General features: G+C 42.0%; 1 protein-coding gene across 4 annotated transcripts in view; it reads left to right on the top strand.

Annotated features, from left to right (window-relative positions):
• The window catches only part of col12a1a (collagen, type XII, alpha 1a), a 55,338-nt gene that overhangs the window by 23,452 nt on the left and 13,017 nt on the right, over window positions 1–18,869 (top strand). For 2 of the 4 annotated variants that reach the window (XM_035674703.1, XM_035674705.1), the window contains exons 24-51: window positions 509–654; window positions 1,229–1,358; window positions 1,539–1,675; window positions 2,859–2,988; window positions 3,092–3,231; window positions 3,491–3,623; window positions 3,828–3,851; window positions 4,614–4,753; window positions 6,742–6,871; window positions 7,091–7,230; window positions 7,359–7,488; window positions 9,395–9,537; window positions 11,089–11,218; window positions 11,335–11,477; window positions 11,716–11,845; window positions 12,469–12,588; window positions 12,686–12,832; window positions 12,954–13,070; window positions 13,200–13,352; window positions 13,523–13,594; window positions 13,691–13,830; window positions 13,974–14,097; window positions 14,193–14,336; window positions 14,552–14,716; window positions 14,972–15,010; window positions 15,145–15,283; window positions 16,015–16,157; window positions 16,620–16,729. In XM_035674703.1, coding sequence (XP_035530596.1) covers window positions 509–654; window positions 1,229–1,358; window positions 1,539–1,675; window positions 2,859–2,988; window positions 3,092–3,231; window positions 3,491–3,623; window positions 3,828–3,851; window positions 4,614–4,753; window positions 6,742–6,871; window positions 7,091–7,230; window positions 7,359–7,488; window positions 9,395–9,537; window positions 11,089–11,218; window positions 11,335–11,477; window positions 11,716–11,845; window positions 12,469–12,588; window positions 12,686–12,832; window positions 12,954–13,070; window positions 13,200–13,352; window positions 13,523–13,594; window positions 13,691–13,830; window positions 13,974–14,097; window positions 14,193–14,336; window positions 14,552–14,716; window positions 14,972–15,010; window positions 15,145–15,283; window positions 16,015–16,157; window positions 16,620–16,729 — 3,539 coding nt within the window. The remainder of the gene's footprint in view (window positions 1–508; window positions 655–1,228; window positions 1,359–1,538; window positions 1,676–2,858; window positions 2,989–3,091; window positions 3,232–3,490; window positions 3,624–3,827; window positions 3,852–4,613; window positions 4,754–6,741; window positions 6,872–7,090; window positions 7,231–7,358; window positions 7,489–9,394; window positions 9,538–11,088; window positions 11,219–11,334; window positions 11,478–11,715; window positions 11,846–12,468; window positions 12,589–12,685; window positions 12,833–12,953; window positions 13,071–13,199; window positions 13,353–13,522; window positions 13,595–13,690; window positions 13,831–13,973; window positions 14,098–14,192; window positions 14,337–14,551; window positions 14,717–14,971; window positions 15,011–15,144; window positions 15,284–16,014; window positions 16,158–16,619; window positions 16,730–18,869) is intronic. The other 2 variants (XM_035674704.1, XM_035674706.1) reach the window with 1 other exon arrangement.

Raw genomic sequence — 18,869 nt, 5'->3', positions numbered from 1 at the left:
TTATTTAAAACTATATGTGGCTTACAAAAAGATAGCAATAGTAAATCTTAATTAGGCGCAAATTCAAAAGCAATTTATGTAATTACACTGAGGTTCAAGCGCAATTTTGACTTCTTTATTTGTTTCTTTTAAGATGTCGTTAATTTCTGTTTTATTGGTGCTTTTCTAGAGTAGCAGAGATTTAATAGTGTTATATAGTATCTATAAAAGCACATATAAACAGCAGTTTATATATATAGTTTGCGCTGTGCGAATGGCATACAAAAAGGCCTGAGAAACTCTTTCTACAATCAAAGAAACATTAGAAAAAAATCTGTATAAGCATAGATTTATATTTGCTAAATTTGATATTTCCCAGTATGTAAGTACTGTTTATACATTGTCACATTTATACATGAGTATATACATATATGTGTGTGTGTTTTCACAAGTACAGGCAATTAGTATAAGGTTTGTTTCACTGTGCCAATAATTGCTACCTTTAACATCATTCTCTTTTGTTAACTAGTGCCCCTGAGTGCCGTGAGAAGCATGGACATTTATGATCAGCAGACCACCACCATGCGGGTGAGATGGGAACAGGCAGAGGGTGCTACTGGCTACATGCTGCTCTACAGCACCATCAATGCCACTCAGCCCACCCTTGAGCAGGAGGTAAGAGACTTTCTTGGAAAACACTGAGAACACTGTGTGACTGAAAGAAAGGGAATACAGCCAATCAGCTGTGGATATGACAGATCTGGACGAGGAAAAAAGTTAACACATGCACATGTGTTTATGGGTGGACACAATCATACATGCTTGCATGCATTCATATGCACCAAACACACATAAAACACCTTACTAAACACTAGAAGTGACCAAACACTCTGGCTTACTGTCAGCAGTTCTTGACAAACTACAGATGTCACACACCGAAATGACATTTCACAAAGCCACCAGTGTTTGCCTCGTCATTCAGCAGACAAGGCAAAAGGGAAAATACAGAGGGACGTTGTTAGTCACAAACGGGTGGGTGAACCATGAGCTCACTCTGCCAAGGGAACATCATTATTTGTTCATGAGGTGTCAAACCCAGTGGGTCAAAACCGGAATCGGCAGATGTGCCTCAACCAGAATATTTCTCCCATTGTTCTTATCCAAATGTCTCTATCTATGTCACTGAGGAGTCCCTGTCATCCGCTTCCCCCTCTGACCTCATGTTGTTTCTTTGGTCTTCCCCTTGCAGATCAGAGTGGGAGGGGATACGACTGATGTCCAGCTGGTGAAGTTACTCCCCAACACGGCCTACACGCTCTCCCTCTTCGCCCTGCATGGAGAGTCAGCTAGTGAACCACTGACCAAGCAGGGAGTCACCCGTACGTAGCCGACTTGATCTCGCATATTTAATAAAGCCGATATAGCTTATTCTTTATTGGTGATGTCTGGCAGTAGGTCTGTGGTGGCCACTGTGGACTCAACATTGTCTTCACTGATGCTATAACCCTATACCCAAACCCCGCCCTGAAACTAACATTAACCCTCTGGCCCTTGTTCAGTGCCCCTGCCACCTGCGGGTGAACTGAGGGTTCGTGATGTCACCCACAGCACCATGAGGCTTATTTGGGATGCGGCTCCTGGTCCTGTTCGCAAGTACCTCATCACCTACAAGCCTGAGGATGGAGAAGCTAAAGAAGTGAGTGTTGTTCCAGTCCTGTTTATCTCTTCTTTCCTGGCATCACTGAGACCATAGAAAACATGTAAAGAAGATGTTAGCTGCCTATGTTTTTACCAGTCTTGTACTCTTATGTTTTTCTCACGCACGCTCATTGCCTGTTGTCTGTTTGAGCCATTTGGTTTCATGGTGATGAATTTATGTAGATATTTTTGACTGATCCCTCAATATATTGGCGGAGACCACATAATGGAGACTGCAGCTGGTTTGGTGGACTTTAGGGAATGTTTTTGAGTCCAATGAAAAGATTATGAAACTATCAGAACATGGTTTTGCGGGGGTTAAAGGGTGGTTCTTGTGCTAGGGATTGGATGAATACTTTATGGTTGCATGTCCCCTTTTGGGAGTCCTACAGCAGCAAACTCTGTGGTCTTCCTTTTGCTACTTCCTTAGCCGTAAATCAGGTGGAGGTGATCCTTAAAGCTCCTCTGATGGAAACACACATGTGAAAGTGAGTAGTGGGCTGAGGATGTGATTGTCATAAATGTAATGCGTGGGAAGGAAGAGCTTACTGCCCAGAAAGTAGCAGAATGTCATGTTTGACCTTAAGGATTATGTGAGAGGGCCCAATAAGTGATAGTATGCTGCTCACTGCACAGAAAGCAGGACATATTCCCTCCAGGTGATGCCTTTTGCATTGTTTTGTGGTCCAGAGAGACAGACTCTGTGTTTAGAACTCAAGTTAAAAGATGAAAGATCAGACGAACATACAGCAGCTGTTCAATCTAAATGAAAATGAATCCCTTAAATTCCATTTCTTGAGATTGAGCTAATAAAACTTAATGGAATCAAAAGCAATAAAAACCAATGTGATGTTTCCTCTGGGTATTCCAGGTGGTCAAAGTTAGCTGCTTTCTGTTTGTTGTGCGTCTTGTTTGTTACAATTTTCCTCTGGAAACAAGCACAGTTTAATACCTTCTGGTCAAGTTTCCTACTAGTCTTATTAGGTGTGCATTCCTGCTGTCGCCAGTGTTCTTGGAAACCTCGTGCTGTGAACAGAATTAAAGTTTCACAAGACTTGGCAAAAGTTGGCTGAAGAGAAAAACACCTGAAGTTCTTTTTTGCTTTCAAACATCAAATCTACATATTTTGGTTATTTGTTCCGTGTAAGTATATTTAACAAGCATGTTTGGTTTTTCTACAGCTGGAAGTGGGAGGAAGTGTGACCACCAAAGAACTGGACAACCTGACCTCACAGACTGAGTATGGGCTGGCTGTTACTCCGATGTATGATGAGGGACCTGGTCAGCCAATGTTGGGAGAAGCAATCACTGGTAATCATCATTTAATATAATGACATTGTGGATAATGGCTCCTGTTTGCCGGTTTCTCACTGAGGTAGAGATTACACTGAACTTCCTTTACTCTACTCTGCAGATGTCGTTCCTGCCCCAAAGAACCTGCGATTCTCAGAAGTCACTGAGACCAGCTTCAGAGCCCACTGGGACCATGGAGCCCCTGATGTAGCTCTGTACCGCATTGGCTGGACTAAAAAGGGAGATTCCAACTTCCAATACGTAAGAGAAAACCAGCTGTCCAAGATGTTTACATTTTTCATAATTCATGCAGGTATTTCTTGATGAGTACCACAGAAAGTGCTTTGGCGACGCTTTGAAAAAGACCTCCAGTGGAGGCAGCAAGAACATGTAAAAAACAGACTTTTGCACCACCAATCCAATGATAATCAGTCTAAAATGGATCTTGTCTTTGGTTTGTATTGGCTTAAAGTTTAGTCAAGCACCTTCCCACATGCTGTGTTTGTGTTTTCCTCATCAGGCCATCCTGAACAATGATGAGACAACCCACGTTCTGGAGGGTTTGGAGACAGACACGCCCTATGATGTGTCTGTCACTGCAATCTATCCAGACGAATCAGAGAGCGAGGATCTGCTGGGCACTGAGAGGACATGTAAGATGCACACCCCAGCAGCTCTGTGATGATGACTTAATAACTTTAGTTAACACTGTTTTGCTTAAGTTGGTTGACAGAATTCCTGTTGGATCTTGACCAAAGGCTAGAATAATGATTAACCGTTGATTTTACCTTCTGGAAATATGCAAAATGTTCAGCGAAGGGTATGCCCATTATACCTTTCTATTTTTGCCTCTGTAGTGTCCAAGAGAGGTGATAACAGGGGTAAGTATATTTGCGGTAAAACAAGAGGATGTTTTTTTCTTTTAAATGATGAAAGCATGTTACTTCAACCAGTCACCAGCACTTTTGTTCACTGGACAACAATCATTTCATCATCAAGCAAGGCCCTTAACCCATCCACCACTCCAGTGGTAGCTGTGCTGCAGCTAACGCAGCCAGTTTTATCATGTGTTTGTCTGTCCTGGTATGTGTTTGTTCCATTGTCCATGCCATTCATCCCATGGCTCCAAGATGGATTTCAACTATGCATGCCTTGCAAAACCAGGATTTTAATCCTTGTTTTTGAAGCCCATTCCATCCATCCATCCATCATCCTGTCATCCATCCCTCTATCCATTGCACTCACCCATGCATTTATCAGTCCATCCATTGTCATCTTTTCATCAATCCATTGCTGTTCAAGAGAGTTCATCCCTGCTTCAGAAAAGACAAAATCCCAGAGGAGCCTTGTCTTTTCGTCTTTAAAGCTGCAATCCTTGATACAAATCTGTGGTAGAATTGCTTTATTTTACCATAAAGTAAAGAACGTGCCTTATCTAGAAATAAAATAACTGATATTTTGATGACAAATTAGTCATTCAAAACTAAGAGTATCTTAACATGAGCTGGCCAAGATATCAAGGACTGTGTCTTTAAAATATATTGTTATGGGAATCCATCCAAAAAAGTGCTCTTACTACATATAATGGATACCCACATAGGCATGGTTGTAATTGTGATATGTGTGTGTGCGCACGTTTCCAGTACCTAACGGACCTCCCACTGACTTGGTTGTGTTCAACGAAACCATCACCAGTATGAACGCCCGTTGGAATCCAGCTCCAGGCCGCGTCCAGAACTACAAGATCACTTATGTCCCCACATCTGGAGGCAGGTCCCAGACTGTAAGTAACACAACAGACCAACACACCATACACGCAGGTCCCCATGTGTTCGTACTACTTTGTGACGTTGGCAAATAAAATAAGCATTTCTCAAAGGGAGAGATGCTCTGGTAGTTTAATGGAAAAGAAGAAACACAAGTTATAAGTTAAACACTGAATTTTCTTTCTTCCTCCAGACCAGATTTGCCTCCAAGAAATGCCACTGGTATTGAATTATTTTAGTTTATTTTACATCAAATCTCTTAATCTGTTGTTTGGATATGGCAGCATTAATGTGGACAAAACCCTTCCTAGTTTTTCTCAGTATTTCCTGACACTGCAGACTGTCTCCCGCTGGTCATGCATTTTTGGCAGCCTTACTGAATGTGCAAAAGTCTTTTTGGATGACAGTTTAATATTTGGTTTCAATTTGCTGTCAGACATTTCTCATTGCTTCCACAAGCAAGACTTTAAAAGGAAGACTTAAGCATGCTTAAGGGTGCTTATTCACACACTAAGAAACAAGAATACAGACTGATAGCCACACTGATAAGGTTTGAAACAAACCTGTTAAATCAACCAGACGACTTTGGTGAAAATATTTCATACTTGCTGCTTGGCATTTATTGCTTGTGAGGAGTTGCCTAAGAGAGATAACATTTAAATGTTCACATGTCACATTTTTAGGGCTGATAATTTAACAGCTCTAAGGGCAGACACTGAACAGATACTAAAGAGATTAAACATTTATCTGCTTATCTGTGCTTTGATGGTTCACATGCAGTGTGTACTATTTGGCCATCTGCAAGTTATGTGTTCACATGAGAAATGCACTTGACCCTGTCAGATCAGTGTATGTATGTAATGAGAGAGTGCTGTGCCATTGACGTCTTATATTATACAGTGGATCAAAGCCTCCGTGCTCACAAACCTAGCAATTAGTTCACTGTTTTCACCTAATAAGGTCCAGACGGCATCCAATATTTGTCATACTGGAGAGGGCAGTTCGAGTTTAAGGTAATTTTCTCTCCCTATAATTTGCCCTGTCAGAAGTTTTGTACCAAATTCAGCTTCAGCTGGTGACCTAGGTCACTGGTTGACCATTAGTTTCCCTTTTAACACACAGATAGAATGTTTTCCTCTTTAGTACCTCGGGAAATTTAGTTTGCTGATTGCCTGGGTGATATCACACTGAAAGGTTGGTGGAAAACTGGAAGCTGACATGCTAGTGTCAGCAAAGACATCTTGGTTCCCTGTCAGGATTTCAACACGTACAGCTAGCCCACAGAGTTTAGCATTATTTAGTCTGGGACAACATGTCTGTTTTCGGAAATGTCTGACACATATTTTGCACTTGTGTACAAGAAAACTACTGCAGAATGATAAACTGGTGGTTTAGAGACAGAGCTGTGCAGCGATTAAAGAAATCCACAGAGGATTAAAGCTGACGTAAAGGCACAGGTGCATACATTATCCTACACAAAACCACATGCAAACACACTCTCCCAGCTCGCTTAGAATTACTGTATGTCTCCACTCCTTATAGCTTCAACCAAAAGTAATGTAGTAAATTCATCACCAGTCACGAGTGATATGACAAGACATCCGACTGTTTCAGCCATCAGTGTGAAGATTTACCTTGGCCAGTGTGCTGTGTACTAACCATGTCCAAAAACACTCAAAACATTCCTCCTCTGAAATGTTGACAGTCTAGTAATTTTCAGATAGAATTCTTTCCACCAGGTTATCAATTTAAGGCACCCATGGAGAGTTGTTAAACTCTTTATCCCATCCTCGAAACAGATCAAATATATTTTCCCTCAATGTCTACTAGAGTTGCTAAAGATTGTTGAAAGCTTTAGCAAGACAAATGTATTTTGTAGAAAATACTTTCTAAGAGAATGAATAGCCTAGTTGACTTTCACTGTGAACAGCCATTTGTTTGAGTGGATATATTTTGTCAACAAGATAGTAGCCAAGGAAGCTAACATTTATTCTTCCCCGACTAGACTCAGGTTGGAGGGAAGAAAACTACTGTCCTGCTTCCCAAACTGACCCCTGACACTGAATACTCCATCACCGTGGTGGCAGTCTATGCCAAAGGACTCAGCCAGGAGCTGAACGGCCTTGGAAAGACCAGTAAGTCCTGAACTGTGGGTGCTCCAAAATGACTGATGATTACAGTGACAGCTAAAATGAATGTATACAATTGATTTTAATGTGGTGCTGTATGTCTCATGTAAATGTTCTCAAGAACATTAGAGATTATATACATTGCTGGAGTATGAACGTCCAATAAAAATGTTGCTATTATGGTATACTGTATGTAAAGGATTTACTCTCCTTTTCTTACTCCAGAGCCTTTGGGTGGTGTTAGGAACCTGCAGGTCACTGACCCCACTACCAGCACCCTGAATGTCCTGTGGGAGGCTGCTGAGGGCAACGTGCGTCATTATAGGATCTTCTATGTTCCTGCAGCTGGAGGAGAGGAAAAGATGGTAAGCTGGGAAATAGTTCTTAGTATTAGAGCATGCTGAATGAAATGTTCTTTTCTTTATAATCCCCATTAGGCTATACCTGTGGCCAGAGCACAACGTGATGTATTTCTTGTTATACTTCTCTCCAGGTCCAGGTATCAGGCAGCACCTACAACACTGTTCTGATGAACCTGCAGTCTGATACTGTCTACACTGTAACTGTGGTTCCTGTCTACCCCCCTGGAGAGGGTCAACGCATGTCTGAGAATGGCAAAACATGTAAGCACTGCATGCATATAATCACTGGTGCATCACAAGTTAAAGTGGGGATGTTTAGGAGGAGAAGTGACTTTCATGGAAGACAGCTTTCAGCGTTTAGAATAATATAGCCCATGCAGACTGAGAAGACGACCTCTGAGAATGACATACTGCATGACGGTTGTGGGATTTTTTTCCCTAAGTCAGGAATCCATTCATGTCCGTCCAGAATGAACTTACTGGCCTCAGTTGCTGGCTTGCTGTTACTGTATGTCAGAAACCTTCAATAAAGCAGCCAGTTAAAACTGATTTGTTTCATCATCCAAATTCTTTGAAGACCTGTAAGCCAAGCATTACCAATCACACGCCATTTGTTTCTCAAGAAGTGAATTATCTGCACTTAATTCACACCTCGCATGTAAAAATGTAACATAAAACATAACATAAAATGACAGAATCAGGCTCAGTCAGCTTAGTTTGAGCTCCATCGACGAGATTTTCCAGTGTCTCCCACAGTTTCAAACCACCAATCTCTGCTGGGAATGAGTCAGCATTTTGCGGGGTGATTGCGCAGGAAGGAATTCCTCTGGGCTGGCAGCATTATAATGGTGTCTCCTCTCTCTTTACCGTAATATTGTCCATTTATAGGTTGGAATGAAGAGTAGTGGTCAGGATAATGGTGGAGCTGGGGGATGGGGGAGGGGTTATGTTGAGTAATTGGCTCTCCTTTGGGAAAAAGAAACAGAAGTGGGGTTAGAAATGAATAGAGAGCATTATATGTTTTATGGCTCTCAACTCACTTGGCTAAGGTCATGCTCCATGCCTGCTACTGTTACCCCCATTTTCCCTTCTGTAGCAATGTTCCTTCATGTTCTGTGGCTTTTTCTTAGACATGTTAACCAAACTCTTATACAGTATGTACAGTATATCAGATCATACTGCTACAGAACATTTTACAGCTAGCTTTGTAACTTTGTGGCCACTATATTGTCATCTTTCAAGCTATAGTACCCCCCCTTTTATGCAACATAGGGAATCTCTCACTATTTCAGATAACTTTACTCGTCACTGACTGTTAATTGTGCCTTAAAATTCAAAGAAGCTTTCTAGGCAGCAGGCTTCAGTCTGTGAAACTTTAAAGTACGGAAGCTCACTCGCCATTTTTTTTCCCACTGTGTTTTTCCCCCTGCATTTATGGGCTTATAATGGGGAGTGGCACAAAGCCTCTAAACATCTGCTTTGGCTTTTTAGAAGGCAAGCTTCACACAGGGCTGCGCCTACGTCTTTTATATCCTTTTCATTAACCTTTAGGGCACTGACAGGAAGTGTCCTGTTGATAGCAGTATTGTTAAATAATGTCTTAAACCCGTCTCTGTTGGTTGCTGGGCAGCATTGTTCCCATTTTATTGAAATGTTCTCATGTAGTCACTGGACCATACTAGTCTGGACCATGTCATGTTAAATGAGACAAAGGAAGAATGACAGTAACACTAGTTAGGAGATTCACTCAAGTGTCATTTAAACACTTATAAAAATAACCCCCCATGAAACTACACAAGGTAAAACACAAATACGAATAGGAATGTCCTACCTTCCTACTACCTATTCATGTATTAATATTGTGGGGGTTGTTCTTGTGTAACTGGTAGCCTTTCATCTACTGACTTCTGTCCATTCCCCACTTATAAGTACCTGACCTAAACAATCTCTCTCCTTGTCCCCTCTGCCATATCTCTTCATCTATCTTCCAAATCTGTGCAAACCACTTGAGTTTCTGGCCTTTAACCTCACCCTGCCATCACTCGTTCCTCTTTATCGCTCTTTTTTTGCTTTACCTCCCCCTGACCCTCACCCTAACCTTTTACTTCTTTATCTCTGTCTCTACCTTTAACCACCATCTTACCACCCAACATTCCTGGCTCGACAGTGGAGCGCAGCCCCGTCAGGAATATCCAGGTTTTCAACCCTACTACCAACACTCTGAACGTTCGCTGGGAGGCTGCCACAGGCCCAGTCGAGCAGTACCGGGTGGTCTATTCTCCTGTGACTGGCACCAGGCCCTCTGAGTCGGTGAGTTTCCATTCCATTCCAGTGTAGTATAGCACATAGGCATTAAAAAAAAGAAAATTTCTTTGTATTTGTTGTTACGTCACCCATAACTACTGTTTTATCATGGCCCATCAGTAACTATCTTATGGCTAATGCCCTTAAATCATACATTATACACAAACACTGAGGGTTAGGGCACGCCCGGGTGGAGGTGTGAGCACATGTTGCCTAAGCAGCAACCAATAAAAATTCTCTGACCAACATTTACAGTATACCATATGTCATCCGGAATGAAACAGCCTCATCCTTAACTTTTTTTAAAGAAAATATAAGTCTGTTCACCAAATGGTTCACGTGAGTGTCTTTGTATGCATGCATGTGTGCAGTTACTTCCAGCTGAGTTCTTTTCTTCTACAAACTGCTAAGATTTTAACCACAGTCGTGTAAAGCAGAAATTCTTCAATTGCAACATCCGTGCTTTACACAGTATGTGGCATCTGGCACCAGTGTGCCCACATCTTCACATATAAAGGGTTTCTGGGTTACATGAAGAATCCACAAGCACCTTTTGAAGTGTACCATTAGCTCTCTTCAGGATCTGCCCGAAAGATTGCACCATTAAGAATGTATTTTTCACTGGGTCTCTAGTAACATGGTCTTTGAGTGAGACATATTCAGTCTATTGATATAGAAGTGCACCCAGCTTTCATCCCTATTTGTTAGCACATTCATGGCAGGCTCAGGCCTTTTCCGTGGCCAGATCCAATGATGTGCGTCAGCGGCAATGTGGCTTCTTTCAGCCACGCAATCAAATTTAACACCAACTGGAGATTTCTAGCACAAATTACCAGCTTTACCAGTGTCGCCTGAGATATTATTTTTACTGAGACTCTTAAGCACCTCAGTACATTTTTGACCAGGAAAGATGGGAGCAGATTGGGAGTGATGCAATCGAAACATGCCTAAAGTAGACAACCGGGCATTGTTGTTGCATTCATGTGTGACATGAAGAGACAGTAAGCACATTCGCCCACCCATTTGCTGCTTGCTCTCCCACACAACCGCCTTTATCACACAGTTCCTCTATTTACATTGAAAGCACCTACACAAGTGTTCATTCCTCCCCCTTCCTCACTCGCTCACAGAGGTTATCACCAGGCCAGAGCCCTCAAGCAGCGCTGACCTTACCCTGTCCTACTAACTAACCCACAAACAGTGAGAGAGAGTGAGGGGTAGGTGGCCCCTATATAATCAGCTGTCAAACATCAAAGACTTTTGACTCTTCCTTTCACTAAGTGCTTAAAGTGAGGGGCTGTTCAGAAAATGTAGGTGTTAGGGGGAGTGTACAACACAAACAGCTGTCATAAGACAGGGAAAGGTCTTTGCTTGTGTATGTGCTGTGTAGGGCATCTGTGTCATGTCAGTGCACCCTTACTGTCAATTGCTTAGGTATGTTTAGAAAAAAAAAAAACATTTGCTGTTATCTTTGATCAGTTTAGGACTTAAGTCTACACATGTTGTGCTGAAACTCTTCAAAAATGTCTATTCCTGACATGCTCTGTCTCTATGCAGGTTTTGGTACCAGGAACCACCACCACGGCCCTGCTGCAGCAGCTGCTCCCGAACACTGATTACAATGTAGGGGTAGTTGCCCTTTATAGCGATGGGGAAGGACCCGCAATCAGTGATGCTGGAAAGACATGTAAGAACCTCAGCCAGTGTGTTTAAATACTTATCCTTGATTAGGAAAAACAATATAAGGACCCCATGTATCATGCTGTGTGCAGATTTAGAAACACTGTTTTCTTCCTCACTCAGTGCCCCGTAGTGGCCCAAGGAACATGCGTGTATTTGACCCCACCACCAGTACTCTCTCTGTGAGCTGGGAACATGCCGAAGGCCCCGTCATGCAATACCGCATCACCTATGCCCAGACCACAGGAGACCCCATTGAGGAATATGTAAGAATGTTTATAATTCCATATAATTCCACTGGAGCTATGTATGTATGACTGTTCACTTTAGAACTGTTGCTTATGGTTTAATAAATTGTCTTTCTTCACTCTTTTTAGTGTCTATTATTCAGTTTATGACCATAGTTATATTTCATTGATCCAAGATTTTTATGCATATTTATCCCTAATATGCTTTTTTTTCTATTAACCCTTTTCTATATGTGATATTTCTTGTGTCTTGCAGACTACAGTGCCAGGAAACATGAACAATGTGATCCTGCAGAACCTGGATCCAGACACTCCTTATAATATCAAAGTGACTGCCATCTATGGTGATGGACCAGGAGGAGAACTGGAAGGAGATGGACGCACAGGTATGAACTATTAAATCTGTACAACCTGTGGGTAGCTTTTTAACTGCAGAGATCATTTAAGGACATGAAACTAAGCATAAGGACACACACTTATTGAAGATATTATGCACTGCTGCACACACACGTGCACACACCAGAGTGGGGAATCCACACCGGAAAATCTAAATAGAGCGATCCATTGATTAGGATCCTGAATCATTGTAGCAAAAAGAATAAGTAGAATTCTTGACTTTCTTGAAGTCCAAAAGCACCAAGAGCCTTTGCCAGAAAATTATGAACTGGTTGTTCTCCAGTGAGGGAGATCTTATGCTTGCAGCGCTGGCCCATGTCTCGCCTAATTATGTCTCTCAAACAAAAGAAACCTTTTACATACTTTACTGTAATGCCACTCCTCTCCTTGAGGCGGCTTAATTCTTGTTTCAAATTGCACTCATGTGGTTGAATGTATCATCCTCTTGATCACACATTGAGATCTTTAACTCATAATTCAAAAGCCATAATAAGCTATAATAGAGAAATTATCCTGCTGACAGTTCACTATCACTGAATACACTGGAATTCCATCTCACTGCAGTAAGCCAAAGCCTATGTTGACTGTGCTGTCCTGTCTTGTTTCCCCACAGTGGGTATGCTCGGCCCTAGGAACCTCCGTGTTTCTGATGAGTGGTACACCCGCTTCAGAGTGTCTTGGGACCCTGCCCCCTCCAGGGTTAACGGATACAAGCTTATCTACCAGCCTGAGGGTATGTTGTTATGGGGATAAAATGGTAATAGTTACTGAGAAAATATGTGTTTTAATTTTATACTTAATCAAGTAACATTTACAAAATCTCCTTTCAGGCTCTGATGAGTCCTTGGAGGTGCTTGTTGGAGACGTGACCTCCTACCAACTGCATAACCTGAAACCCGGAACCACCTATGACCTGAAGGTGCTGGCACAGTACAACACAGGCCTCAGTGCACCTCTGATTGGACAAGGCACTACATGTAAGTTAATGATATGATTTTTTTGGTTGACAGGTTTATCTGCACTTAATTAAATGAATGATTCTACTTTGGACTTCAAAGCCACAGAATAATACGTACTAAGAATATTGCTTCCCTTTAGTGTACCTGAATGTGACAGACCTGACCACCTACAACATTGGCTATGACTCCTTCTGCATCCGATGGGCCCCTCACAGAGCAGCCACCTCCTACAGACTTAAAGTCAATCCTTTTGACAGTAAGTGCTTTCTTCAATTACACACTCTAAAGGTTGTGTTTAATAGACTTTGAACTTTTTAGATTACTGCGACCTGAATCTGTCTAATCTGGATTTTTCTTTTTTTATTGTTATTTTTCCCTTCTCTAGCATCCAAGAGTGGAGCTCAGGAGATTACTGTCAGAGGCTCAGAGAGTAATTACTGCTTTGATGGTTTGACCCCTGACACTCTCTACAACGCCACAGTGTATGCCCAAACCCCCAACCTGGAGGGACCTGGAGTTAGCGTAAAGGAGAAGACATGTAAGATAGCATCCTCTATGCAGGTTTAATGCTAATGTGAGGGGACAGTTCTCTCACACGTTGCTACAAGCTATTGGAACTTCCAATTTTTTTCACAAATACGGCCTCACCGGCTACAGCGTAGTAAGTCACTTTCAATTCTGTGCATGTATTTCTGTTTTGTATCGCAGTGGTTAAACCCACAGAGATGCCAACCACGCCTCCTCCCCTACCTCCAGTGACAGTGCCCCCCGCACTAGATGGTGAGCAGAGCTTCGATATTTGTGCACTAAATTTATCATTCTTATGGTTTAGCTGAGATCCGGGTTTACATTAACATGATTGTACCTGCTCCACAGTGTGCAAAGGTGCCAAGGCCGACCTGGTTTTCCTCATTGATGGTTCCTGGAGTATTGGAGATGAGAGCTTCAACAAGGTCATCCAGTTTGTCCAAAGCATGACTGGAGCCTTTGACGTCATCAGCCCTAGTGGCATGCAGGTCAGCAGTAAGCCTGGTGCTGTCTTTAATGTTTTTTTTATTTTTACTATCAAGACAAACTGACTTTATACAATGTTTTGACAGACGTCTTGCTATTTCTATATGCAATCTATAAAATATTATGTTATTTTTTCTTCGAACAGGTTTCCTTTGTGCAGTACAGTGATGACGCCAAGACTGAGTTCAAGCTGAACACCTACCATGACAAGGGCAACGTGATATCAGCCTTGAAGACTGTGCGCTACAGAGGAGGCAACACGAAAACAGGTACACCACTGATCGAAGTCAGAGTGGCATCTTAGTGAACAAATTGTTGTAAAGAAGATGAATTCTTCAAATCTGATTCTCTCTCCTTCATCCAGGTGTTTCTCTAAAGCATGTCTATGAGAAGGTCTTCACCTCAGACAGCGGCATGAGGAGGAATGTCCCGAAAGTGCTGGTGGTGGTCACAGACGGTCGCTCCCAGGATGACGTGAAGAAGAGTGCTGAAAAACTGCAGCATTCCGGTACGTGTGGCTGGTTATTAATCACATGCAGAAGAGCTGTTTTAAATGATCCAATTTGCAGTTTGCTCCAAAATGCTGACTTCCTTCATTAGAGCCAAAGTTTGTGGGTAATTGAATAAACTCTTTTAACAATCCCTACAGCGTTGAATTTGCCAGTGGTTATTGGAAGCTTAACAAAGGTCTTTGTTTTTTTGGTGTGTGTTTTGCCCCCACAGGCTACAGTGTGTTTGTGGTTGGAGTGGCCGATGTGGACATGACAGAGTTAAGAGTTATCGGCAGCAAGCCAAGTGAGAGACATGTGTTTGTGGTAGACGACTACGACGCTTTTGACAAGATCCAGGACAACTTGATCACCTTCATCTGTGAAACGGCCACTTCCAGTAAGGCATTAGTATATAATTAAACACTATTATAGTTGAGTTTTTCTGCATTCCAGGAGGAAATTATTTCTTTTGGCTTTCATTTAGTAATTATTGTTGTGGGTGATTAGTGCACCTGCAGAGGTGGAGGAGTCTCACACATTGCCACACATTTCAACTCATCTACTGGCAGGAAATGTGTAAACAGATATGAATCACTTTCTTTAAATCGTAGTCTGTGTTTCCAACCCTCTAAAACGGTTTGTCCTGTTTCAGCTTGCCCTCTGATCTACATCAATGGGTTCACAACGCCTGGTAAGTATACAAAATCCCTAACTAATCTCTACACAAAGCCTGTTGTCATTACTAAAATGCAATTATGCTATAAGAAAGTTTTGCTATTTCTGTTTCCATGCTCTCAACATGGCTCCTGTTTTTATCCCTTCCAGGCTTCAGGATGCTGGAGGCTTTTAACATCACAGACCGGACATTCGCTGGATTGAACGGTGTGTCCATGGAGCCGGGCTCCTTCAACAGCTACATTGCCTACAGGCTGCACAAGGATTCCTTCCTAAACCAGCCCACCAAGTAAGAGCTGAGGCTAAACAGTATTTGTGGTGTGTCAAACAGAGGGAGTGTGAGTTTCACTATGTGCATGTTCCCAGCCTACTGACCTTATCTCCTGTGCACTATAATCCTACCCAGCCCACAGTCATTATTCATAATAAGGTTCAATAGCCTCTGCAGTCTGGGTTTCCCCAGTGCCCTTTGGCAACAAGCCCACAGCCCTATTTGTTGTTGCAGCTTGTGGAATATGAGGTGCTAGCAGCAACAACTTGGTTGTAGAATTGTAAAATTCCTGGACCAGGCCCTCCTCCCACCTATGTCATACTGGGAGCAAACAAATCACCCCTGGGTTAAGAGCTTTGTCTCTTTATTGGGCCTCATTTAAGCGGTGTTAGGCAATTGCAGAACTGCTGGAGTATCCAAACCTCTTCAGCATACTTTGTTAATATGTTTATAAGGATGCATATTTTGTGTGCGTGGGCGCAGCCATTGGCTTACCATGCACAAATGGAAACACTTCGAACTGCAGCAAAGGAGAGGGGACAGAAAATACTTTCAATATGTGGGCAATTTAGCAAGGCCAGAGGGAAAACTGGCAATCGTTTACAGGTTCTGCAGTCTATGTGACAGACTGGAAGCAAAATCATTGCAGAGAGATTTAATGGTCTTGGTGTTCTTTTCTAATATGTGACTGCTAGTGCGATGAGGGCAGAAGTCTGACCTATCACAATGTATGTTTTTAACACTAACAGGGAAATTCATCCAGAGGGTCTTCCCCCATCCTACACCATCATCCTGCTCTTCCGCCTGCTGCCCGACACACCCTCTGAACCTTTTGATATCTGGCAGATTGCCGACAAAAACAACAACCCTGAGGTCGGGATCACTGTCAACCGTAAGCCTCCCATCCTGTTTTGGCCCTCAGCAGGGGGAAGCTGCTGTAGCTCACCCAACATATACACAGCTGTACACTCTTTATTAACAACTTAAGATCTTTTATTTCTCTCTCTTACCTAATTTACAGACAGTCAAAGTTAAGATTTTTGTCAGACATGATGGGTTAGTGGAAGCATATTGAAATAAATCCACTGTTGTGAATTAGAGTCCGATTTTGACTTTTTTTAGTCTCTCATAGAAAGCCTTCATTTTTAAATAAGTATCTTTTACAAATGTGCGCTTCCACACGTGGTGAATGCATGCAAATAATTACGGGCATGGACCTAATCCCTCCTAGCCTCCCTCTTTATCCTTCTCCTCTCCCTACAACCATGTGTTCTCTATAGTCCTGTCTGTGCTTTGCGTGCCACCGCATCGTAACACACTGTCAGGGATTCATCAAAGGCTCTTCTCTTTTCAGCTTCCAGCAAAACAATCGCATTCTACAACAAGGACACCCGAGGAGAGATCCAGAGAGCCGTATTTAATGAGGAGCAAGTGAGGCGGGTTTTCCATGGCAGCTTCCATAAGGTAAACACAATGCATGATTCTTAAAGAGAGGAGTACTGTGTGCACCACATAATGATATTATTAAAGTTTGGCTTTAATAGGACAGACTGAGAATCTTTTGTGGTCACCTTTCTTTTGATAATCTCCATTTCAGATAATTTTACATACAAAATATTTTCATTCTTTTAACTTCCTGTCATATATATTGTTTTTAAATCCTTTCATATGTCTCTTTGTGACTTTTACACTTCACTTAAGTTGGCTGAATTGCCTAACCAGCCAATGTTATGTAGCTGTATCATGATACCAGCTATCCATCAGACTGCTGGTCTGCAGTCAAAGTGGCCTTTGGGCCTTTTTTATGATTTGACATTAAGTTTTGTTTTTTCTCGTCCATGGGCAGTTGATTTGATAAATGAGTCATGGAGGTTGTAAAAAATGTATCTGGAGCCTATCCTGGTAGTTGTTAAGTGAATTCCAAACCAGTCTGCTGCTGACTTCATACCAGTCAGGGGACTGGATAGATTTTTGTATTTGATATGGCTTGAGTTGGGTTCAAAAAATGGCACGACTAGAATAAATCCTAAAGTCTGCATCTTTTTCACTAATAAGCTCACTTTATAAAATTTCTGAGTTCTCTGGCGATTTAATATTTCATTTACAGAAAGTTGGGAGAAGCAACTGAGACCAGATATTGTGACTCTTCGTCCCTAATGTAGGTCAATCTCCAAAAGTACTGGATCCTGCATTTCCCATAATGGATCTATGTAATGGATATCATAATATTTTCTTAGACTTCCCTTGTCTGGTAAACACCTGTGTTTTTCAAATTCCACGCCATGACATCATCAGGGTTACATTCTTAGACTTGACAAAGCTCACCTTGAGCCACAGAAGGCATTATACAACTGTTTTTACAGCTGAGTAGTACTCCCCATCATGTGTAAACTCAAAATTGTGTGTAAAATCGGTGCCCCTTAAAATGTTTTGCTCAACCTCTGATAATAGAGGCTGTAAGACTGTAAATATGGATTAAGACAACTCAGTAGTTGTGGAAGAAGAATACAATAATACACAATATTGGTGGTTGTGTCCAACTGTCTCAGTGATCCCTTTGCCTGACTCTAACACTGATTGATGGCATCATGAGCTCATGCAAGAAACTAAGCTTGAACTCCCTTATGAGTGCACTTAAAAGATTAAAAGATTCATTAACATCAATTCTTCAAACAGTCAAAAAGTTTCATCTAACTTGAAATAACCACCCATAGTGGTGTTATTGTTTTGCAAACTCTTTATTTCTCTTAAGTGGTTTAACCACTACATTAGGCCCACATGCCAAGCAAGCAACTGTGATCAACAGCAGTTGTATAGTATGGAGTCTCGTGGGGCCGCAGCAAGGGAGGTAAAAAGAGACATCAAATGCCTTTAAGTCCAACTCAAAGCAGCAGCGAATATAAAACATTCTCTGTTATGTTCCACAACAGTAGGGTGTAGAGACTAGAACAATGAGGGTCAGTATGTTTTCATACCAACCTGGAATGACTTAAGATGAGAAGTGCGATTCTTCACTGGAGGACAAACGACTGGTTCCAATGTACTCAAAGTCACGTCCAATTGCATTTGAGTTTGTTCCCAAGGACAGCGTGCCCCTCATTTTAGTACACAGCTTTCCTTCCCCCTAATTCTAAGGTTATCAAAATGAATGACCCTTTTTAATGTACCGGGGTCTTATCTGACATCAAAGTCCGCCCACTTCCTGATAGTACAGTTTTCCAGTTTTCATTAGTACAGTTTTTGAACTGTGGAACTGATGAGAACGATATATTGGCCCCCAGATCAGAGCGTTTTACAAATGGCTTTTGAGTTTGACCATTTAACATCTAAGCAACTAATTGTAGGGTAACATCATGAATGAATAGGACCCTGGAAAATGTTGGGTCAGGACTGGATGTAGATGACATCACTGCTGGTCTAGTTGGACAGCGGCCTGATTTGTGTGTATGTGTGTGTTCTCTGTGTCTGTGGCCATGATGGAGACTGTAGTCTGACTGTACATTGGGTGGCTAGTTTGTGGTGCAGTAGTTGTTGTTCCATGAGCTAGAGAGTCTGCAGCGGTCTACCTAGCTGCTTATTTACTGGTCTGCTGAGTAAGTGCCAC

This window comes from Morone saxatilis, unplaced genomic scaffold (genome assembly GCF_004916995.1).
Source record: "Morone saxatilis isolate NCDOM2014 unplaced genomic scaffold, NCSU_SB_2.0 Contig3, whole genome shotgun sequence".
Classification (NCBI taxonomy): Eukaryota; Metazoa; Chordata; class Actinopteri; family Moronidae; genus Morone; species Morone saxatilis.
This window is presented reverse-complemented; position numbering and strand designations above follow the sequence as displayed.